This window comes from Colossoma macropomum, unplaced genomic scaffold (genome assembly GCF_904425465.1).
Source record: "Colossoma macropomum unplaced genomic scaffold, Colossoma_macropomum, whole genome shotgun sequence".
NCBI lineage: Eukaryota > Metazoa > Chordata > Actinopteri > Characiformes > Serrasalmidae > Colossoma > Colossoma macropomum.
Window position 1 is genome coordinate 26623497 of NW_023494792.1, and position 25156 is coordinate 26648652.

Sequence of the window (25156 nt, forward strand, 5' to 3'; positions counted from 1 at the left end):
GTGGTGGATTGCAATGGCTTTCGAGAGCCACTGAGGGACACTGAGCTAGCCCTGCTCATGGTGTTTTGAACTTTAAAACTTTAGAATAAAGTTATTTTCACCATTCATCATTGTACACTCCAGTCATTTTGGCCTTTTGTAGGGTCTCGCTTTATGTGGAAAGTCCACTATAGTCCCCTATAGATTATCTACAGATGTTCAAACTGTTAACAAACAATGTGTTGATTCTAAACAGTGGTGGGGTTAGAGTTAGGATTTGGACCAGGGTGAGGGTTGGGTTTAGGTTTTGGGTTGAGGTTAAGGTTAGGGTTAAGATAAGAGGTTTAGAGTTAAAGACAATTATGGTCAATTTAGTAGATATTGAATGTACCTTGAAAGTAAATTAAGTATCTAGAAAGCATCTAAAGTGGACTATTCAAATAAAGTGTTACCTGTTTGATAAACACAGGTTTTTACGTTGGGGACGTTTAATAACGTTGCGGGACATTTACTGACATGCTGGCCTCTCACTGCTGGATTCCACATCTACACAAGGACACTTTTTAATATGTTTAAAAAGTGCATTAATACAGAATCCAGCTGATGTGTGTGCTCATAAGTGTGCGTACAGCAGTTATGTTACAGTGGCTTTGAATGTAGCACAGCCATCAGCTTTTAGACCTGGACATTTCTGTCTGAGAGATGATATTTTGATGGGACTCATCCTTGATTTCTGGCTTGTTTGTTAATGGCTAATTATGGTCAGTTGTCCATTAAAAGATTTTAGCTGAATTTGCATCTTTAGTAGATATCCCACAAAAGTACACAAAAACAGGGCCCATTCAGGAAACTCAATTCTATTAATTTGGAAAATAATTCTATTTTTTGGCTACTTGGCTAGGTAGCGGTAAGTGCTTCACTTCAGTAACTTAGGCTCGTTAAGTAATTAGCCAGGCTGAACATAAATGAACAAGATTCTACATAAAAAATGTGAAAACACTTCAGACTGAGATGAACAGGGTGACTGTATGTATCCGATTCTACATTAATAATACCAACAAAATCATTCGGTACACCATCATGCTACGACAATGTAAACAACTGTGGTAAGAAAGGACTAGAGTACCCACAAGGCTTTGTGTTCTAACACATTTTGTTAATTAATGATGGATTTTCATACAAAACACACGCAGAATAAAATAAATAAAATCATAAATCGTAAGGTACACAGATCTCTTGCGGTCCTAAAAATAAAGGTGTCAGGTGTCAAAGGGTTGCTTGTTTGATGCCATAGAAGAACCATCTTTATTTCCCTAAAGAACTTTTCAATAGGTGGTTCTTTAGAGAACCATCTTTCTAAACGAGACACGCGAGTGTGGAGAATTTTGATAATGTTCGAAGAACCTCCGTATAACATAAAGGTTCTAGGATAAATTTAAATTGGTAAGGAGCTTTTATTTTACATGAAGGTTCTTTATACCTAAAGGATCTTCACACATGCACAGCTCATTTACAAACATTTTATTTTAAAGAAGTTTACGTCAATTACAGTCTTGTTCTTTCTTCAATAAAGCCAAATTAAACATTTCTTACTGTTTTATTCACTGTGCATTTAGATCCATTCAGTATGACTTATATTAGTACATAACTGTGTTTTGTGAAAGTCACTAATAACTGCAGTAGGAGATGTAACAATGCACAATAAATGGTTTGTTAAGATATTGTTTTTCAAATTATTGAGCACAAATGATATAAATTCATATTAGAATATAATTAGCACCACTTTATTCCTATAAGTTCTATATAAGTGACTCTTAAGTCTTTTTTTAAGTCTATTTGCATCACAAATTCAATACCTATTCATGATATTTTGACTCAAGATTGAAAAGTCTTTCATACAATTTATCTGCATTTGGTTGTTAAAACTGGTTGAGATTCATTTAGAAAATATTCTGAGCTTACATGTTTATTATTAAACTCTTACTAGATCTAAAGTAATCAACTCCTGATGCTACCTAGAATACACTATACACTACTACACACACACATTTTCTAAGCCGCTTATCCTCCCGGGTCGCGGGAGCCTATCCCAGCGCTTATTGGGCAGAAGGCAGGAAACACCTTGGACTGTCCATTGCAGGGCAGACACAGACATACACATTAACACCCAGGGGCAATTTAGCATCTCCGACTGGCCTGACTGCATGTCTTTGGACTGTGGGAGGAAACCCACATAGACATGGTGAGAACATGCAAACACACAGAAAGGACTCTGGTCGCCCGGCCGGGGAATCGAACCCAGGCCCTTCTTGTGCTACCCACTGCGCCACCGTGCCGCCCTATATACTAATAAGATATGAAATTAGGTGATTCATTTATGCTTAAAAAATTGCATAACAGTCTTAACTAAGTGTTTATTGCTCATTAATGCAACTGTCAAAGTATGGCTTTACTGAGCAATGAACGAGACCTTAAGGGCTCAGGGAACACAGGATAAAATGCTAGAAAAGTTTGTATGATACTAAAATTAAGTTATATTGAACATCCAGCAAACTTCAAAAAAATAGAAATATGATGAAACACGGCTTAAAAACAGCCGATTAGACCCATCTGAGAACTGTCTGGGCGTGGCCTAATATATTGGTGAGCACATGCGATTGACATCCATCACTCCAACGTTCCCAGTCCCAGTTTCTCCGACCCGCGACTGCAAAGAAGTTATGTTACAGGGTAACAATAACAGAGGACAACTCTGATAAATACAAGCCATTTTGATCATTTAAGGCAATATATTTCCAACACTTTCTGAGAAAAATCTCTGATTTCTCCATGCACCAGAAACTGATGGGTATGGGGAGGTTTACAGAACACGTCGCACTACTGTACGAATAACACTGGCGATTTGGCTTGTTTCACGATGATTTCCAACTCACTACACAGACGCTAAAACGAAAATGAACTGTTGGTCAAATGATGTTTTGTTGATTTTCTAAGTGACGCATCCTCTACAGAGACGCTCTTCTGCACATTTTAATACACAATTACTGTTTTTTTTGCTGGATTAAATACATTGGGGGGGAAAAAGCCTACACTGTGCAGAAGATATCGCATATTTTACAATTAATTCGTTTTTTCCCAGTATGTTGTGCACAGAAATTTCCAGAAAAATACCACATTTAAGTCAAGCATAATAATAAGGTCTCTAACCTCAATACGATTAAATCTGATTTTTTTGGGGGGGGGCTAAACAGTGGATTCCCAGTCCCAGTTTCTCCGACCCAAGAGAAAGTTTTGTTAAAGCTGTATGGGCAGGATAACCCACATCAGCCTTGTGACAGTGAGGGGACTGCTGACCTAAGCGCTACCCAAGATGAGTGCTGCCCAGTTTACACTGAAAGAGGAGAATGTTGGTGAAAAACTTTCAAAGGACACGCTTTGTACACGTATACTGTGGCTCACAAGAGCTTTAATAGGTTCCTTGCGAATAAATCCCTGTGTTCCTTAAAGTAACACACTGTCCACGGTTCTTCAGGGGACTAAAGTGGTTCTATGGCATTGCTCAAATAACTCATTTTAAGAGTGTGAAGGGAAAAATAATGACAGTGAGAGTTCAAACAACCAGATTCGGCCTCAGCAGCCACAAGTGACGATGAACCAACAACATTAAAAACAAAAGAGAGAGTAAGACAGGACAGCGTAACAATAACAGAGGACAACGCTGATAAATACAAGCCTTTTTGATCATTTAAGGCAATATATTGTCAACACTTTCTGACAAAAATCTCTGGTATCTCCATGCACCGGAAACTGACGGGTACGGGGATGTTTACAGAACACACGTCGCACTACTGTACGAAGAACACTGGCGATTTGGCTTGTTTCACGATGATTTCCGACTCACTACATAGACGCTAAAACGAAAATGAAACAAAACACGAATGCCGCAGTTAAAAAAAATATATATGAAAATAGTTGTTTCTTCACATGGAGGAACGTCTTACAGCATTTCTCTAAGTGGCATGAATTTAACGTAACAAATTTACAAACGCAACCCTGCCAGAAACTCTTTGCTATTTTTTTTTCTTCAAGTATTAAGAGTCCAGTGATTTCGACCACTTCAAGTCATGAACAGCAATGAGGAAATGCTTTTGATCTTAAATACGTTTCGAAGGTTGGACACGTCTATCTGTTACAGTACATACAACACGTACATTCGGATGGGACACGGACGACACTCGTTTGGAACAGAGAACTGAGCTAATTCTCAAAGCTGTGTTAATATCTTCTGATTTAAGGCTTGTTTGAGCCTCTGAATATTATATACTTCTCACTATATAATTACTTTACATACTGTACAACATTTATATACGTATATACTGCCCCGCTTTCCGACTGCCACTCGCTCTTAAACGTTTGCGGTGCAATCTGATTGGCCATTTGAACTAGAGGAGCCCTGATGTAATCTGTTAAGATCATTTTGATCGGCTTGTTAAACAAGATGACCGCTGGTTCTGATTGGTCCGGTGTGACCTGTCGCGTTTAATCGAACAGACCCGTTGACACTGCCGTGTGATGTGACTGGCCGTTTGAAACCCGCTGCTACTTTCGGGGCTTTCTGATTGGCTCGTTAAAGCCGCTATTTGAAGTAGTTGAGGCCGGCGACGAGCAGGAACTTCTCGAGGAAAAGCTCAGAGTCCAGCACGGCGATGTGCGCCGCTCGGCCGATCAGCGTGTTGGCCGTGTTGGGTAAAGCGTGGAACACGTTCTGACGGATCAGCCGGCAGTTTGGAGCGTCCAGCAGCGGCTGCAGCAAGTTGTTGATCATCTCTGTGTACACTGGACCTGCAGCAGGACACAAAGACAGAGTCAACATGATTGGAGTTACAGTTGTATGCAAAACTGATGAAAAATGATGTTTTTTTGATTTTCTAAGTGAAAATAAGTGACACATCCTCTACAGAGACGCTCTTCCGCACATTTCAATACACAATTACTGTCTATTTGCTGAATTAAACACATTGGGGGAAAATAACCTAAATTGCACACATTTTATAATTAATTCATTTTTCCCAGTAAGTTGTGCACAAAATTTCCAGAAAAACGGCACATTTAAGTCAAGCATAATATTAAAGGCTTTAACCTCAGTACGATTAAATTTGACTGTTTTTAATAAACAGTGGATCATGAAGTACTGAATTTCACCGCCATGTGACGTCACAGGCCTAGATTAACATAACAGTTCTCTCTTTCACAGAAACACCTCGCACACCATAACGGGCAACCTGGTTTTCTATTTTTAGTGACTGTTCCTCAGCAGAGGTGATTTCAGTTCTCTCTGCTTTCTATCTCTCTCTCTCACTTTCTCTCCCTCGCTCTCTGTCTCTCTCTCTCTCTCTCTCTATCTCTCCCTCTCTCTCTCTCACTTTCTCTCTCTCTCTCTCTCTCTCTCTCTCACTTTCTCTATCTCTCGCACTCTCTATCTCTCCCTCTCTCTCTCTCTTTCTCTCTCTCCGGATGGACTTGGTGGGTTTGTGGTGAATTTGTAAGGTGATGTTTTTGCTGCATTTGTGCTGATTTCTGTGTGATCTGTTTCTAGCGTTTACTGGTTACATTAAAGGTGTATTGAAAAGTCAAAGTCTCCCTCTCTCTCTCTCTATCTCTATCTCTCTCACTCTCTATCTCTCCCTCTCTCACTTTCTCTCTCTCTCTCACACTCTTTCTCCCTCTCTCTCTCTCTCTATCTCTATCTCTCTCACTCTCTATCTCTCCCTCTCTCACTTTCTCTCTCTCTCTCTCACACTCTTTCTCCCTCTCTCTCTCTCTCTCTCCCTCTCTCTCTCTCACCATGACTAAATTCCTCCATCTGCTTCTTAACCCTCTGTGAAGAAAATCTGTCAGAGAGAGCACGACAGTCTCAAAGGTGACGAGAGAGAGGAGAGAAAACGTTAACAGCTCTGATCACTGCTACTCTCTCCTTTCTCTATTTATCTTTCTCTATCTTTCCCTCTCCTGATTTATTTCTCTCTCTATCTGTCTGCTGCACTCTTTCTCTAATTCTCTCTCTATCCATCTCTCTCCAACTCTCTCTCTCTCTATATATGTATCCATCTCTCATTGTCTTCCTCTGTATTTCATTCTATCTTTCTATCTCTCTATTTATGTCTCTCTTTCTCTAATTCTCTCTCTATCCATCTCTCTCTCTCTATATATATGTACCCATCTCTCTTTGTCTTTCTCTATCTCCTTCTCTCTTTCCATCTCTCTATCTCTCTCTATCCATCTCTCTGTCTATCTATTTATCTCCCTCTATCACTTTCTCTCCCTATTTATCTGTCTCTCTCTCTGTCTGTCTGTCTCTCTGCCTTACTCTTCCTTTAATTCTCTCTCTATCCATCTCTGTCTCTGTCTATCTCTACTTATCTCCCTCTATCTTTTTCTCTCTCTATTTATCTCTCTCTTTCTGTCTGTATCTCTGTCTCACTCTTTCTCTAATTCTCTCTTTTTCCATCTCCCTGTCTCTCTCTCCCTATCTCCCTCTATTTCTTTCTATTCATCTGTCTCTCTCTCTGTCTGTCTATCTCTCTGCCTCAGTCTTTCTCTAATCATCTCTCTATCTCTCCCTCTATCCATTTCTCTCTCTCTCTCTATTTATCTCCCTCTCTCTTTTTCTCTTTCTATTTATCTGTCTCTCTCTCTGTCTGGCTTTCTCTAATTCTCTCTCTATCCATCTCTCTCTGTCTATCTCTATTTATCTTCATCGCTTTATTTATCTGTCTCTCTCCCTGTCTGTCTGTCTCTCTGCCCCAATCTTTCTCTAATTCTCTCTCTATCCATCTCTCTCTGTCTCTATTTATCTTCATTGCTTTCTTTATTTATCTGTCTCTCTGTCTGTCTCTATCTCCATCTCTTTCTCTCTCTATTTATCTGTCTCTCTGCCCCCGTCTCTCTCTCTCTCTCTCTCTGTCTTCCTCCTCATCATGTCTCATACACAGTATTTCTGTCACACTTCATTTATTAAGTCAGCAGATTAAACACTGACACTGTGTTGTATCAGACCCTTAATAACATCACTCCATCATGTCCTGTTGCTGAACCTCGGACTGTTTAACAGAGACTGTATCCTCAGGGCAGCTGAGCTCTCTGAGAACCGTTCACGCTAAAAACCGGGCTGAAAGCACAGTGTCGTGTGAACAGAGCGGTGGTCCGCAAGTTTGTGCTAAAAGGCATTCTGGTGCCTGTGACGTGTACTTGTCATGCTCATGGAATCTGGTTAAAAAGAAAAAGTCTCAAAACTGAGAGTTATTTTTATTATTTAACACCATATGTATTATACAGGTCTATACTCACTATGACAGTTTCCATTTATTCTGAAGGGGGTGACAAAGCCTTAGTCACGACGATCATTCGTGAAAATGTAAAAACTAAATAGTGCCTAGTTAGTTATAGAGCCAGATCGTTTTTAATGTTGTGTTCATAATAATACCGTAGGCCTGATGTATTATGCCTTCTGTGGAAATTTCAGACACAAATACAAACATTTTGGCAAATTGCCAGAATCGGCAGCCAGTTTTCTCCGTGTTTTAAATTCATGTCTTAAAGATGTGAGAGGTTTCTTTTAATAGCCTTGAACGCAAACTGAAAGAATAGTTACCGTCAGATTGACATTAGTTCAGCTCTCAGGTTCATGTGTTAGAAGATACAGCGCAATACATATATATATATATATATGATGTAGTGGCAATGTGCACTCATGGTCCGTATTTTCTGTTGACAGGTCCATTTTTCATCATACCTCTTAAAGCCTGTGCCTCACAAGTGATCAGTTAATTGGCAGTCCTGCACACTATTTGCGGTCCTCTGTGCGACCTTAGTAAATGCAGCTCTACTTTCAGACGCACTGTAAGCGTATATTGTGTTCGGATCAAGGAACATCTCGCACTGCAGCTGCACTTGTACTTACGTCTGGCCCCTTTGTCTAAAAATGCTTGGCATTCGTGGCAGATCACCACAAACACTCAAGATGCAGTGTTAAAATAAAATGTTTAATAACAGGTTATAGAATTTTAGAAACTATCACTTAATGATAAAACGGTTGTAAAAATGTTGTAGAGACCACAGAAGCACAGAGTGGACTGGGGAGACTGACCTGTGGTTCTGTCTCTGAGAGCTGTCCTGCACATCTCTATCCTGGCTGAGTGGAAGGGGACGTAGCGGTCCTGAGGAGAGGCCACCAACACCACGTTCCGAAAAAACTGCAGCCCTACAACACAATAATAACACATTAGGTGTGTGTGTGTGTGTGTGGTATCAGGTTTTAGCTGACTGTGTGCGGTCTGGCTCATGTGCTTGTGTGAGTAATTGATCTGGAGTTTTACACAACACATTTGAATAAGTCAGGATTCCTGACTAAGATTCAGCTTCACAAAACCTAAGGCTGGCTTTACACTGAGAAACTTTCATCCACCTTCCGTTCTGGAGAAAAAGGAGCAGTATTTGATGACAAAGAACACCTTGCCGACTATTAAGGATAGAGGTGTATCTACTACGCTTTGGGGTTGTATAGCAGCCATTGTCACAGAAAACACTGCAAGGGTAGCTGGAAGAATGGATTCCACTAAATATCAGCAAACTCTAGAAGTACAACGCCAATTTCAAGCCTTTTCAGATGTGTAAGCTGCCCACGCCACAGGCACTAATGCAATCCCAGACCAGCAGAGATGCAGGTTTTTGAACTGTGCGCTGATAACAAGCTGGATGGTCCCGCTCCTCTTGAGTCCACAGGACATGGCATCTGTGGTTTCCAAAAATAATTTCAAATTTTGATTCATCTGACCACAGTAGAGTTTTCCATTTTGCCTCAGTCCATTTTAAATGAGCTTCGGCCCAGAGAAGACAGTAGTGTTTCTGGATTGTGTTGACATATGGCTTCTTCTTTGCATGATACAGCTTTAACTTGCGTTTGTGGATTGCACAGTGAACTGTGTTCACAGACAATGATTTCTGGAAGTCTTCCTGAGCCCATGCAGTGATTTCCAGTACAGAATCATGCCTGTTTTTAATGCAGTGCCGCCTGAGGGCCCGAAGATCATGAGCATCCAATACCAACCGCCGGCCTTGTCCCTTGTGTACAGGGATTTCTCTAGATTCTCTGAATCTTTTGATGATATTACGTTCTGTAGACGGTGGGATGTCACCATCTACAGGACATCTACAATTTTTTATGCAATTTTTCATGTGGGTTTACCTGGTTTCTGGCTTAGTGTGTAGAGAAAGGTCTGGCGGGGGTCTGGGTGGTCTCTGAAGGTGAGCTGCAGCAGGGAGCCTGACTTCTTTAGCTTCTGCATCAGCCACAGTCCTGCACAAAACACACAAATACATACACAAAACTGTTCAGATCAGTTCTGTCAGATTTCTTCAGATCAACAACTCAATAGTACCACTTTATGTCTACACCATATCTTATTCGTACACTTGTGGGATCAGATCTGGCCTTGTGAAAAGAACATTACTGAACATTTAAAAGAAATATGTTATACAAACCCACTTCCAATGACGCTGGGACAGTAAGTAGAATCCAAATAAAAACAGAAGGCAATAATTTCTTAATTATCTTTTATATATATTTAATCGAAAACAGCACAAAGAGGAGACATTTAAAATTTTAGCTTTTCAACTTTTTTGATTTTTATAAATATCTGCTGATTCCAAATTTTATGCCTGCAACACATTCCAAAAAATAGTTGTGATAGGGTCAACACACAACTGGGATTGTCAGAATTCGAGGATTTCACTGTCTACAGTCTGTAACATTATTATAATATTGTAATATTAAAATCAGAATCAGAATCAGGAGAAATCTCGATGTGCGTAAAGAGCAAGGCTGAAAACCAATGCAGAATGATCATGAACTTCAATACCTCAGATGGCACTGCATTAAAAAGTGACATGCTTCTATAATAAATATAACCACGAGATGAGAAATACTTCAGAAAACCCCTGTTCAGTCAACACAGTTCGCTGTATCTACAAATGCAAGTCAAGACTCTACTACATAAAGCAGAAGCCATAAATCAACAACATACAGAAACGCCGCCGACGTTTTTGGGCTTAAACTCATCTGAGATGGACTGACACAAAGTAGACCACCTTTCAAACTGTTTTTGGAAATACTGGATGTCGCGTACTTTTCCAAGAGAAAAAGGACCATCCCTAGTGTACCAGCGTAAACATCAAAAAATGGTATAGGGGTGTGTAAGTGGCATTAATGCTGAGCTGCATGCATTTTGGACCAACACACGCTGCCATGTTGACAACATCTTTTCAGAGATGTTCCTGTTTCCTTCAGCAAGACAATGGCAAGCCACATTCTGCATATGTAACAACAGCGTGGCTTCATAGTAAGAGAGTGCAGGTGCTAGACTGGCCTGTCTGCAGTCCAGATCTGTCTTCCATTGAAAACGTGTGGCACATTATGAAGTGCAACATATGACAACAAACACCTCAGACTGTTCAGCAGCTGAAGTGTTATATCAAGTAAGAATGGGAAAAAAATTCCACTTTCACAACTACAACAACTGGTGTCCTCAATTCCCAAATAAGTACTGTACAGTGTTAAAAGGAAAGGTGATGTCACATACTGGTAAACATGCCCCTGTACCAACCTTTTTGGAACATGTTGCAAGCATCAAATTTAGAATAAGCGTATATATACAAAAACAATAACGTTAAGTAGTTGAAACATTAAATATCTTGTTTTTATACAAGTCAAAAGGGATTCAGAAATCATTGCTGTCTGTTTTTATTTACGTTCCCTACTTTCCCACTTTTTTTGGAATTGGGTTTGTACATCCAAACAGAAAGATGACAGACAGGCATGTATATATGTATGTATGTATACCTGTGCTGACTAGTGTGCTGTTGTTGAACAGCGTGCCGAGGTGAGGTCCAGATAGAGAGAGGAAGGTGTGTAGTTTGCTGAGGTAGCAGCGAAATCGTGGTCTTGTCAGCACTGAGCGAATGATGACGTTGCCCAGAGAATGACCAATGAAACTGCAAAAAGAAAAACCATAAATCTGTCTACAATAGTAGTGTTCAAGCATTATGCAATAACTCTATGGGTCAGTTTCCTAGACTTGAATTAAGCCTAGTCCTGGACTACACAGCATTCTGAATGGAGATTTTCTATTAAAAGGATAGCAAGGCTTCATCACTGTCCTTCATCACTGTCCTTATGGGTCTAAAGGTTACTGTTTCCATGTTGTGTTAGTTGTGTCAGCCCTTAGCGCTAGTGTAGTGATGTAAGGCAAAAGTAAACATATATATATATATATATATATATATATATATATATATATAGGTAGATAGCTGCTGTTGGACCAAAACCAGTCTCAGACATAAAGCAGTGAATTCATATCGATTTCATGTAATAAGTTTCTGTGAGGGAGCTTTTAGAGGTGGATGTCTGGTTCCTATCACCACCACTGTGAACAATTCTGACTCAGCAAGTTTCTCTAGAACAGAGCGTTTCACACCAAACCGCTCTGAACGACTCTGAACTACAGCTTAGCCATTTAGTTATGCAGAAAAACTCACTGGATTTCCCCTCTAATAATAATTCCTGATGTCCACTGTCATTTTGTCCCTGGACTAGTGGCTGCTATAGTAAGCGTCTCTTTGTCTTGAGTTTTTTGGCTAATGCTAATTCGGCTTTTCTGACCCTCTGCTAGGTTCTTTGCCAGCTGGGCACTGCAGTGTGCTACAGAATGTCATATAAACTCCTTTAATGTCTACAGATTAATCTGACTTGTATGACTTTTAATTGGACAAAATACATATCTGATTTTCATAACCAATGCTATGAAATATGTGGCAACTAGAACTAGAGTTGAAGAAGCACAGTCCCTCTTATCAGGTCCTCTGTGTGTATGTGTGTGTGCGTGTGTGTGTGTGTGTGTGTGTGTGTGTGTTTAGCTGCATCGTAAGAGGAGCTGTCTGTTGACTGTTGGGCGCAAGAGAGAAAGAACGAGAGAGAGTTGAAGTAAAAGATGATTGTGCTCTTTATCACTTGCTTAGAAAGATAATTGTGTGTGGTGGACTTTCTCACATCCACAGATCCAGAGTTAAATACATTATAAAGGCTTTGTATTAAAATGGTGAAGTCTTTAAATAATATCCAGTCCTTCAGTTCTCAGTCTGAAGCCCATCCATGAGCTGTTTTCCTGTACAACACTGCCACCTTGTGGTGAGAGGATAACTACACACACAGTGACAGAAACACTAGACTCTCAGTGTATTTTTCTCCAGAATTAGATACATGATTTATGTCCATTTGTAACTTAGATGCTTCTTGTTTTCTTGACTTCCTGCTGCCTATTATCCCAGTCAGTTTTGGGAGAATACAGCTGTACAGATTTTCCTGCCGGAAGCTAAACCCTTTGAAACCCTTGTTGTAGATGGCAGAGCACCTAAAAAAGTAGAGGATCTTCTATTTTGTTTTATTTTCTCTAAACCTGTATAAACAATGTTTTTAGTTTCTCTGGTCACTTGTTTTCTTTTGTTTTGTTCTCCCTGATCCTGCGTTTCTACTCTGTTTACCTGTGTTTTGCTACACTTCTCCAATCATGAAATAAAAAATAAACAGTAATGTTGAGTGCTGTGGGCGCACTGAGCAGCCTTCCTGTTCTGCTGGATCACTGCGCTCTAAACAGGTCTGAACTTAATATGTTCTATGTAGAACTCCAAAGTTCATTCCTCTGTAGAAAAACACTTTATGAAAATCATCTAAATGGTTCCTCGACTTGACCTTGTTAAAGGTTTCATGATAGTCATTCATTTTAAGATATTGTAAAAAGTGTTAATAATAGTCTAAAGTTAATATTATTAATAATAATAATAATAATAATAATAATAATGTCATAATGTATTTTTATTGTTGTTGTTATTATTATTATTATTATTATTATTATTATTATTTCTGTTGTTGTAGTGCTATTATCAGAAAAGTAACCTGAACCATGAATATAAGTATGAATGGATCTGGTGCTACTGACCCAAGTCTATAAAGACACCTGTTCCTGCTGATAGTGAGGTGGCAGCATGGGTGTGAATGCAGATATGTGTGGTGCAGGTGTGAATAGTGCAGGTGTGAGTGATACAGGTGTGAATGGCACAAATATGAATGGTACAGGTGTGAGTGGTACAGATATGAATGGTACTGATGTGAATATCAATCATATGAATGATACAGGTGTGAATGGCACAAATATGAATGGTACTGATGTGAATATCAATCATATGAATGATACAGGTGTGAATGGCACAAATATGAATGGTACAGGTGTGAATGGTACAGGTGAGACTTGCGTATATGAATGGTACAGGTGTGAATGGCGCAGATATGAACGGTACAGGTGTGAATGGCGCAGATATGAATGGCACAGATATGAATGGTACAGGTGTGAATGGTACAGGTGAGACGCGTATATGAATGGTACAGGTGTGAATGATGCAGATATGAATGGTACAGGTGTGAATGGCGCAGATATGATTGGCCCAGATATGAATCATACAGGTGTGAATGGTACAGGTGAGACTTGCGTATATGAATGGTACAGGTGTGAATGATGCAGATATGCATGGTACAGGTGTGAATGGCGCAGATATGAATGGCACAAATATGAATGGTACAGGTGTGAATGGCACAGATATGAGTGGTACAGGTGTGAATGATGCAGATATGAATGGTACAGGTGTGAATGGCGCAGATATGAATGGCACAGATATGAATGGTACAGGTGTGAATGGCACAGATATGAGTGGTACAGGTGTGAATGATGCAGATATGAATGGCCCAGATATGAATGGTACAGGTGTGAATGGTACAGGTGTGAATGGTACAGGTGAGACTTGCGTATATGAATGGTACAGGTGTGAATGATGCAGATATGAATGGTACAGGTGTGAATGGCGCAGATATGAATGGCACAGATATGAATGGTACAGGTGTGAATGGCACAGATATGAGTGGTACAGGTGTGAATGATGCAGATATGAATGGTACAGGAATCGTAAAATTGTGAATGGTGCAGACATGAAAGGTGCAGGTGTGAGTGGTGCTGACATGAGTGGTACAGGTGTGATTGTTACAGGTGTGAATGGTGCAGGTATGAGTTGTACAGGTGTGATTGTTACAGGTGTGAATGGTGCAGGTATGAGTTGTACAGGTGTGAATGATGCAGATATGAGTGGTGCAGGTATGACTGTTAGAGTGCGAGAGGTAGAGAGTGTTAACGCTGCAGGTGTGTGAAAACTAGGTGATGAAGGTGTAAACCTGATTCTGCCCACGGTGAGGTTGTAGAGCTGAATGTGCTGAATGATCTCATCAAGCAGGCGGTCAGTCATGGTGTCAAAATCTGCAAACGTGTCGGTCTGGCAGGAAAGAGAAGGAAAGAGCATGTGTTTTGTGTGAGAGACAGACAGCATGTCGACTGCAGTTCACTTCACATGACTAACAGGTCTCATAAAGAAGCTGTTTACAGTTTTGGTACTACCAGAGAATTTCTAGTGAGTACAATTGCCACTCAATAATTTCTTCCAGGTTTGTCATGTGCTAGAGGGCGCTCCAGAGAAAGTCCAAAGTGAATGTGTTCCTCCAGAGCTTTTGTTCAGAATCATAGTTAAGAAAGTTTAAGAAAGTTCCTGCATAAATGGGAGAAATGTTTATATGTTCATTTTTAGGCTTTTGCTCCTTTCACTCTCATTCATTGAGGACTTACTTGTGAGCGTATTCTAGCATTTTTGCAATTATGTTTTTGATATAATGCGAGAATTAGGACAGGGCCAGTCTCCCCTTAAACTGGCTCTGGTACTTCTTTAAAATTCATGATTTCCTGTTGAAATGTTGCTACAGATTACACAGAGATTTGTAATTGTTATTGTTATGTTATTATTATTATTATCTTTACTGTATTCATTCTGTGGCCCACAACACAATCCTGTGACTGAGATCAGTCAAAACATTTGCCCATTACTGCTCTGGACTACAGACACTAATCGACTGATGACGATATTGTGAGAGTTATGGTTGGTTTGGGTCATGATTACCTGGTTGCGTTCAGACATGAGGAAGTCTAGTCTGGACCCTGTCAGGCCAAGCTCTACGAAGGTCTTCACTAAACGCAGGTCCGCACTGTTACCTAAAGCAAACAAAACGTGTCAAAAAGAGAAACAAATCCCTTATTTAAAAACGAACGAAAGCTTATAGAACTTTGCTAGTTATCATGACCAGGAACAAAGCAAACATGCCCCCATTTTCTTGCATTCTCTATAGGAATCACATTAGTAATAACTTGAACTATATAGGCCTGAGATATTCATAGCATAAAATACATACAATGCTAAAGTGCTAGAACATGTACTCCAGTTTGATTACTGTTCACTACACATACAGTCAATGCAAAGGCTTGAATACTCCCAGGTAAGTTGCATGTTTTGTTGCATCTTCTACAGAGAACACACTTAAATACTGCATTTTCTCCAAACTTCAGTGCATAATGCATAATTTTATATATATTGAAAAAAAAAATCAAATGTGCCATTATTTTTGCACATTTCTGTACATTTTTCCGCATTTAGAGGGTGTGTTAATTTATTTTTCACAACAAAACATCATTTGATCAGGGATGCCCAGACTTTTTGCATACGACTGTAAATGTGAAGTGCAAACAGTATGTAAATATAAAGTCTTTTTTCTTTGTCCATTCTAAGTACAAGATTAATGCACTTACATAAAATAACTAAATTCCATTTTCATAGCACTATATTGACCTATACTGTATTACGTTTATATTAACATACACATGACTTTTAGCTCAGATTTAGGTCCTTTACTTGTAGACCATAGGGCAGAAATGGTAGATTGGTATACTGTGCCTTCTTAGGGACCCCCACTCCAAGATGTATGCATCTGTCCACATCATGTGAACACAGAGGTGTGCGTGTTGGGGTGGGGTAGTAGTGACTGGTGGTATACAGGCTAAATTCTTCCTTAATTATGAATTATACTATGACCGTTATACTAGTATGACATACATACAGAGCAAACCATGTTAGCCCTGTTTAGCTGAATGAGCCAGGGATGTTTCATTCACATTTTAAATGAAAATCATAACACGGGAGTCCCTCGATCACCTCTTATTGTCTAGTCCATCTGAAGCCCACTTTGTTGTCGGGGCAGTGGGTATAAAGGGATAACCGGCCTTTTGGGGTTCGGCTGTGCCTAGCGATTGCCACACGTCTGTTTCCTCTAATACCTCCCAAGAAGCTGCCTGATTTGGTCAGTTGAAACAGTAAACAGTAATTTGGATCCAAGTTCGAAACTTCCTGCTCCACCTTAAATGGTGCAGTAGTTACATTCAGGTGCTGCTCCATTTAAGTGCAAATAGGAAATCAAATAAAATGCTACTGAAAAAGGAGCCAACTTTTGCTGTGAAACAACATTTAGCGCCATTTTTTTCCGGCCTGCGGGGCTACTGATAGAAAGAAATAGCGACAAAGGTTTATCTACACTGAAAGCGTCAGAAATTATACCATGATATAAATTGTTGGGTATACCATCCACTACTAGATGGCATCTCTAAAAAGCCACAGTATATCTACCCGTCCAGACACCACTGTACCAGAGGTTGGATCAGTCCACAGTCAAACACCAGGGGTACTTTGGGGTACTTCACAGGCACTTACCATCCAAACCATGGACACACACTACTAAGTGGATTCCATCCTCAAACTCCTCATCCTCCTCTTCTGGGGGGAAGTATGGATGATCAGATGCCAGCAAAGGAAGATCGCTGTAAAGAGTGGCTCTGAATGCTAACTTCCTCAGAAAAGCCTCTTTAGCCTTATAAAAACTGAAAAACAAGCATTCACAAATGAAAGCATGAGAGCTTTGTGTTACATTCACAGTAAAACCTGCCTCTGATCCAGCTCTGACATTTAACAGTTAGTGGCTGCACTGAAGCACTGATATTTTAAAATGTTTTCTTCATGAAATACATGCAAAAAAACAAGCTTTCCAGTTGCCAACAACTCCTGACTGAAAGTGTTATCATAAAACAACACCACAGCACATCTGTAAGTCATGTAAATATATTATCAGTAGTACCAGTGAAGTAATTGTGTAGTTATTATTATCATCATTATTATTTTTTTTTATTTTTACCCGATTTTCTCCCCAATTTAGTCGTCTCCAATTCCATCCGCTAGTTAAGACTCCCCCAATCACACGATGCTATCAACGCTAGGAGGGTGAAGGCTAACACAGGCTTCCTCCGAGACCCGTGAAGCCAACCACCGCTTCTTTTTGAACTGCCGCTCACGCAACGTCACTGGACAGCCGAACGCGCTCGGAGGAAAGCGCCAACCGCCAGATCTGTTACGTCAGCCAAATAGACGCCTGCGCTGACTAGCATCGCGTTAAGTGATGAGGGGAGAGGGAGGGGCCATCCTACCCACCCAGAGAGAGCGAGGCCAATTGTGCTCTCTTGGACTCCCGGCTACGGATGGCTGTAGCATCACCAGGGATCGAACTCGTGATCTCCTGATGATAGGGCCAACGCTTAGACGGTTGTGCCACTCGGGAGCCCCATGTAGTTATTATTAACAAACTTTTTTATCTGCTATCTAAAGTTACTCTAACCAGTTAACAAGATTTGCTTAATGCCTACATCTTTGATGGTTCCTTATTAGAACCAACAGCGTTTTAGGAGGCCCTGAATCCAATGATCTTATGAAGACATTCTGGCAAGTTTTGGGTGGGGTGGTAGGCAAATGTTAATATGTGTCTACTCTAATCTTATTTGTAAAAAGCAGACTAGCCTTTAAGAGCTTTGGTTCCTAATTTGTTCTGGCAGTGTCAGTATTTTGGGATACTGTAGTATTCCCAAACTTCTCATTTCCCCAACAGGATCCCCTCCATGTTTATATATATATATATACAAGGATGTTCACTGTGACTCACTTCAGCATCCTCTCACTGATCTCCTGTTCAGCACACAGGGAAGAGGAAGAGGAGGAGATGATTCCAAAAGAACCTAGCGGCTGGTGGGTAATGGGGGAAGTAGCCTGACGGGCCGAGAGTCCACTGACGGATGGTGAGTCACGGAGGACGGAAGAAAAGGGCAGGCAGGTTGGGGCGCATGACACGGACAGGTTCACCACCTCCACAACCTTCTTATTCACGAATGCCAAGCCTGAACTCGGCACCTTATTGGCTCTTGTCTGGCCCTCCAGCCCTTTTTGCTCTCTCCCATTGGCAGGAGATCTGTGAGGTCAGTGGGCCTCTCTTTCTCATTGATAGTTAGGCTGGCAACATTATGGCTGCTTTGGTTTTCATTGGTTGGTGAGTCTGTAAGGTTCCCCAGAACTTTGCCATCCTCAAGCTCATTCAGATGGATGTGATGGAAACTAATGTCATCGTGGTTAACAGGATCATTAACTGACTCTGGCGCCCCCTTGTGTTCGCAGCACTCAGTTTCACAGGCACATATCCCAGTGTCATCATCAAGCAGACTTGGGTCTTCCACATGCAGAACGTCGTTGCTTTCTTCTATATCATCTTGCTGGTCTGCCAGACCGTCATCAGATGTTTCTGTTACAAACTGCTGGAAAAGCAATACTTCTTGCACAGCACTTATCAGCCCAGCATCAGCTTTGGTATCTGCAGCCTTTTCCTGATTGGATGACATCTTCTCGAATACCTCCTGACTAGGCACTTCCTTACTGTTGCCTTCCCGATTCCTTCTCATTTGACTGGTCTCAAGGACCGCCTTCCTTTGGCCAGTCTCCTCAGTGTTTCGCCTCTGCTGAGTGGCCGGTTCCTGGTCATTCTCGGTGTCATCAGGGCTGTTGATTTGTGGAGCGGAGGCGGACTTGGTGAGGGTGTTCAGCTGCCTCTGCCGCTCCTCTTCCTCATCTTCGTATGGCAGGGAGCTGATGGAGGTCAACGAGGCTTGCGTGGCACTGGGGAGGCTGCCATGGCTCTCTGTCTGAAGCCCCTCCAGGGAGCTGCGATGGGCTGCCCGTCGACGGCTCAGGTGCTGCTGCTGGAGGGAGTCGCGACCTCCTGTTACCCCGCTGCGGCTGTCCAGGGGCCAGCAGGCCACTGAGCTGGGCTCGCTCTCAATGCCTGAGTCGGAGATCACGGAGGAAGAACGTTTTATTACCTTATTGGATCTACCTAGAAACCCACCTCTAGGTGGAGTCTCAGGCTGCAGGACACTGTGTGTGTTATGCGGTGGTGTTATTGGTCGGTCAGTTGTAGGGGTGTGCGAAACAGAGTTTGACAACATTGTATCCCCGATACCATCGTCCTTTGCTTGCGTTAAAGACGGTGCCTCTGTGGACGTCTCATCTGCGTCCTCATCGCCATGCCTCTCCAAGCTGGATTCGATCTTGTTGTCGTGGTGGTTATGAAGAGAGAGCTCAGGACCATCGGGGTCGACGTGGCCAACAACTTCTGTGATGTTTGACTGGACAAGCAGCACTTCGTCTCCCCTGTATGGGTCCGAATCACTGGGTCTGACATCAATGTACCTCAGACCACTGCTGGAGAGATGCCCCGACATTAGCAGGCCACTGTCTGCCCGAGACGATCCTACAGTTACATCTGTAACATCTGTAGGTTCAGTGCACATTTCAGGAACGGGTGTTTTAAAGTGTTCGACCTGTTGAGAATTTGCTTTTTCTCTGGAGTCTAATCTGTCTGATTCTGAGACAGATTCAGCACTTTCCACACTATTTTGATGGCTGCTTGGGTCCTCTCTACTTTCAGTCCTTAATTTGACTATGGACTCCAAGTCAGTTTCAGTTCTGTCTATATGCACCGTCCCATCTACGCAGCCAGTTAGATTTTCAGATTCAGCCACGTTCCCCTCCCTGTCTATGACAAAGTCTCTCTCCTGGCCAATCAGAGCCATGTATGTGGGCAGGTCCATGTAGTCCTCACAGGAAGGATCCTCAGGGGTTATTGCTGGTGAGTGAGAATATGGACTTCCCTCTGCTGGTGTGGTGGTATGGTCAACCATCTCAGTGGAATCAGCAGACTGCTGAGTGGTTGAGATAGGCGGGGTTGGCACATGTGACGTATAATCTATAAAGGAAAAAAATGATGTTTAACTGGAGCAGCAAAACAGGTAGTTTGGGTGGGAATTTAACACTAATGACTGTCCCACATAAATGACTGCAAAAACAGTAAAAACAAAAAAATAAGCTACACCAGTCTCTAAAACTCAGTTTAACTCGTTAAAACCACTATTATTGGCTGGTGGTAACAAAAGTATGTTGTAATATTCTAGTAATCATTTCTCACTTGTCCAACAAATTTGTGTCGTTATGCAGATGAGGACAGTTATTGTTGCATGCAGTTTTATTTTGCAGAAACATAAACAGACTTGTTGCTAGGCCTTCTGTCATTTTTTGATATCAAAAGAAAAAAGAAAAAGTTGAAAAGCTCTTCTGATCGTTCTAACATAGTTTTAACAATACGTGGTCTTAAATGTTGGGAGTTAATGTATAATTGCTAATTCGTCCTGGATAAAACCAAGACTGTTGCACAGACTGCTGGTCACCATAGCAACGCAGACAAGAATCTCACCTAGCTGGTAGCTAACTAAAAGACAAAGAGAAAGATTTAAGATGAACCTCGATAATTTGGAGATGAATGGACTTATTTGCATTTATAAGAACTCAGCTGGTTTCCTGCTACGTTTAATCTGCAACGAGAAACTGTCAAACACTAAAAAGTTGTGAAGCTGAAGTCAGTTTCTCATCCGCCAGCTTCTTGATCGAATGTTCCCGTTCCACCTTAAATGGCGCAGCAGTTATATTCTCGCGCCTCAGGCACCATTTAACGTGGAACAGGTGGAGCAGGAACATTTGAACAAGAAGCTGGCGAATGAGAAGCGACTTCAGCCTCGTAAAAAGTTGAACGTTGAGAGACATTTTCAAGAAACTATTTCACTTTTGGAAAAGTTTCCTGCCAGAGATGTGAGAAAAGCGGTTATAGCTGAGCTAAGTAAGCGCAAAGTAATTCTGCGTGTCTGTTTATATTTTATTAGTCTAGACTAGTACATCAGCACATAGTAAGACATATTTACAGCCAAGATGGTAAAACGTTAGTTCAATAAAATGGACATGAAATGTTGTGGCTCCCAAGGCGGATTTTTTTTTTAAATGAGAAAATGGCTCATTTGGATTGTCGATCACTGGTCTGGAATATGCAGCCACTGGACTCACTGGGCGTTGTTGATAAAAATTCTAATCTGTGTTCATGCCGTGGAAATCGTGATTTTCAGGATTAGGTTGATGTGAACTCTCACAATGAAAATACTATTACTAAATTATTAAATTTAATACATGCATGCAGTATTGTTTCCCACTCACACTGCTTTTAACTGTTTAAACTTTCCTTTGACTCGAAACGCGATTAAGCGCATTTAATGATTTTAAGCATTTGGCAGCCTTAAATGCATTATATAACTAATCAATTGTGTAATTCTAACATTTTTTCTATTGTTTTCAAAGAGAGATCTGTTTTAGATGTGCTGTTTCTGCTGGATAATTTTAGCTAGCCAATTAGCTACCGCAAGCTGTTGCTTAGCAACAGGGACACAGCCCAAGACATCCAGGGAAAACGGCAGCGTGATTCCCCAAGACAAAAAACAGCGGAGTGTGTCTCACTTTTAGAAAAACGCAGCTACACCAATCACAGCAGACTGCGACTGTGTACAAGAGGTGGCTGACTACAGCTCTGGGGGTTAGACAATGAGCTTCCTCTCTTCTATACTGTGAAACAGTTTACCTAAACAGGGCGTGTCCACATATCTGTCCTCGAAGATGATTGGCAGGCTGCTCCAGTCGCCGTCAATGTCCAGGCACTCGATGGGCAAAGGGGGCATTCGGCTCATGTAGTCTGAACTCCGTAACTCCACCGCCACCTGAGCATGCTTATTGATACTGCAGGAACACAGTAAAGGAGAACAGGGTTAAAGGAGGTCAAGGTTTTCATCTCCTCTCCATACTGTAACTGTAATAAAATACCCCAGAACACAGAACTGTGCAAAAGTTTTAGGCGGCCATGAAAACGGTTCAAACAGGTTTGATTCCTGACTTCTCCCCGGTCTCCAGCCATCACAATGATTTGTTCAGTTCCATCAGCAGCACCTGACTGAATTTAATGAAGGACTAATTAGATAAACTACGTTTTGGATGGTCACTGTAACTACTAGAGCTCCTCAAGTGCTTGAGAGATTTGGAAATGGTTAGGATAACACAATCACACATATTAAATCGTTTGTTTGTGTTCAGTCTATGTTAGTGTTTTTTTAACAAATGAATGCTTGCTGTCCACATATATCAGGGGTCGGAACCATGTGACTCCGGAGTCGCATGCGGCTCTTTTGCTGCTCTGTTGCAGCTCCACAGCAGAACTAGATTTGTAGGTAAAAATAAAATAATCCTCCTTTACAGTAAAATAAAGCTCTGCTGATCGTTCAGCACAGTTTAACAATAAATGGTCTTAAACGCTGGAGTTAATGTAGAACTGCTGATCCACCCTTTAACCCTGAAGGTTAGCGCACAGACTGCTGGTCACAAAGCAACGGAGACAACTCTAGCAAGCAGCTAACGAAAAGGCAAAGAGAAAGATTTAAGACGAACATCGATAATTCGGAGACAAATGGACTTGTGTTTATAATCACTCCAGCTGGTGTCCTGATATGTTTAATCTGCAACGAGAAACTGACAAACACTAAAAAGTCACAAAGCTGAAGTCGCTTCTCGTTCACCAGCTTCTTTTTCGAATTTTCCTGTTCCACCTTAAATGGTACAGCAGTTACCTTCTGACGTTTCAGGCTCCATTTAAGGCAGAATGGGAAATTGAAGCTGGTGAATGAGAAGCGACTTCAGCCTCGTAAAAAATCGAACGTTGAGAGACATTTTACAAATACTGTTCTACTTTGGCAGAAAAGTTTCCTCCTGGAGATGTGAGAAAAGCGGCTATAGCTGAGCTGAAGCTTAAAGCAGAGCAAAGTAAGTCTGCATTTTTGTTTATATTATAGTTTTAGCCCATACTAGCACATTAGCACACACTGAGACGTATTCACAACCACAATGGTAAAATGGACATAAAATGTTGTGGCTCCCAAGGTGGTTTGATTTTTGTTGGAAGGACACAATGGCTGTTCTTAACATTTGGGTTTCCGACCCCTGACATATACAATACTGTACATTTTTTTAGGGGTGGGCACCATAGCAAAAAAAATAATAAAAATAAATATAATTAGCATGACAATATCAAAATATCACAATATTTTGCGTTTTGTGATGTTTCATGAATAGGAACAGACAGAAAAGCTCCCAGTAGAGCAATGTTCAAAAAATACCATTAAAAAGTGTGTTTAACCATTTTTCTGAGGATTTCACATAGTGCACTAAATCCAATCACAGAGGGCTAATTAAGCTCTCTTTGTAATGAAACAAGCAGTTATTCAATGTTCTTTAAGCACTGATATCCACTGTATGCTGAGAAAAGCATAATACGATGTAATGTGGTGTAATTTGTCACAATAATAATAATACTTATCAACATATTGCCCACCATTATATAATTTTTTTTTTTAGTTGTCTTCTGGTGTTGACTTCATTGTGTGCTCTATGTGTTTATGCCTTTCATAAAAACTCACAAATACATCCTGCCTACTCGTCTGCTGCTGCCATGTTACACTGCTGTTCTACTGCTGACTCGGTTCTGATGTTAAAAGCAGTTTATTGTTCCCTATTTCTAAGCTTTTGGGGAGTGCATAGAAAAAGTAAACTGTTTACCTCAGTCATATGTGTACATCATTTCCACAAGAATAAAGAATATCAACACAAATACTGCCAAAACGAAGTAAACTGACAGACAGAATTGTTGATATATACTTTATTCATGTGGAAATTATGCACATACTTCTATACAGTCAGTTACTTTTTTCAATGTAATACTGTGTGAGAAGAAGAGAGAGACTCACAGGTCCTCCTGAAAGGTGAGGGAGGATTCTTTGGGGTGTTCAGTGAAGAAGTAGCCCTCTGAAAATCTCCTGACCTGTGGAGAAAATAAATCATTGCTTAATATCATACCCGTATCTTTCATCATCATGATTTTAGACATTCTCAATTTGATGGGTTGATTTTGTTTCATGGCTTTTATAATGGGATGAATTAGGGCTGCACCAGAATTTCAACCACTGAAACATTGAAAGTGGTCAAATGTTAAAGTGGTCAAATGTGCCTCTTTTGGTTTTCAGCTGAAAGAGAAAAAAAGCTAAACATTTTCACTGAAAAAAAAAGATTAAATACGGCTACAATGAAGTGTCACACTTAACAAATCAGCTGGATTAAAAACGCTTTCCATTGCTCACCCACAAAAATGTCAGGTGGTGCAACCACACATTAATAAAAATATTAGGTATTTAAAGTGTTTTAAGTGTATAAACTAGTCTTTGTACTTGGACACCATATAAACCTTTGTCTGTGAAATATATATATATATATATATATATATATATATATATATATGTGTGTGTGTGTATGTATATTTTTAATAAATAAACATTACTATAACAACCTTATTCATGGTTTCTCCTGTGGTCGCACCACATGACATGGTAAGCTGAACCAGCCTGATCAATGACTCTACTACAATTTTTCCAACATTTCTAAAAGGGCTACTGACCTTGAACATGTACCATGACTGTGCCATGAACATGACCTCTTTATGATGCAATACGGTGCCTAGTCTTTCTTAAAAGCATGTCAAAATAAAAGTCCCTTGCTGTAGGCCGTGCCATGTGATATTTGAGGAAATCAGAATTTACAGAAAAAGGTTTTGTAATGAGTTGAATGCTGCCTTGTGCAACATTTCACAGTTTCAAAGGTTTTAAACATAAAATCATTCCGAACAATTTTTATTTAGAGTGTTGTAAATTGATATAACCTTTTTTAAACAGTTAACTCTATCTGCATATATGGTTGGACGGTCGCACCACCTGACAGTTTTAGAGTTTGGGAGGTATAAATTCCTAAAATAAATGTAATATTGATGTATTCAAGCGAGGAAGTATTGTTTATTATTATTTTTTAA

General features: G+C 40.6%; 1 protein-coding gene across 1 annotated transcript in view; it reads right to left on the reverse strand.

The window, feature by feature from the left end:
- Positions 1-861: 861 nt before the first annotated feature.
- The window catches only part of fam135b (family with sequence similarity 135 member B), a 113964-nt gene continuing 89669 nt past the window's right edge, over positions 862-25156 (reverse strand). Inside the window, 11 exon segments of the mRNA XM_036575334.1 lie at positions 862-4821; positions 8126-8239; positions 9224-9334; positions 10877-11028; positions 14309-14406; positions 15082-15173; positions 16720-16886; positions 17996-18296; positions 18299-20125; positions 21836-21990; positions 24045-24118. Coding sequence (XP_036431227.1) covers positions 4616-4821; positions 8126-8239; positions 9224-9334; positions 10877-11028; positions 14309-14406; positions 15082-15173; positions 16720-16886; positions 17996-18296; positions 18299-20125; positions 21836-21990; positions 24045-24118 — 3297 coding nt within the window. The 3' untranslated portion in view covers positions 862-4615.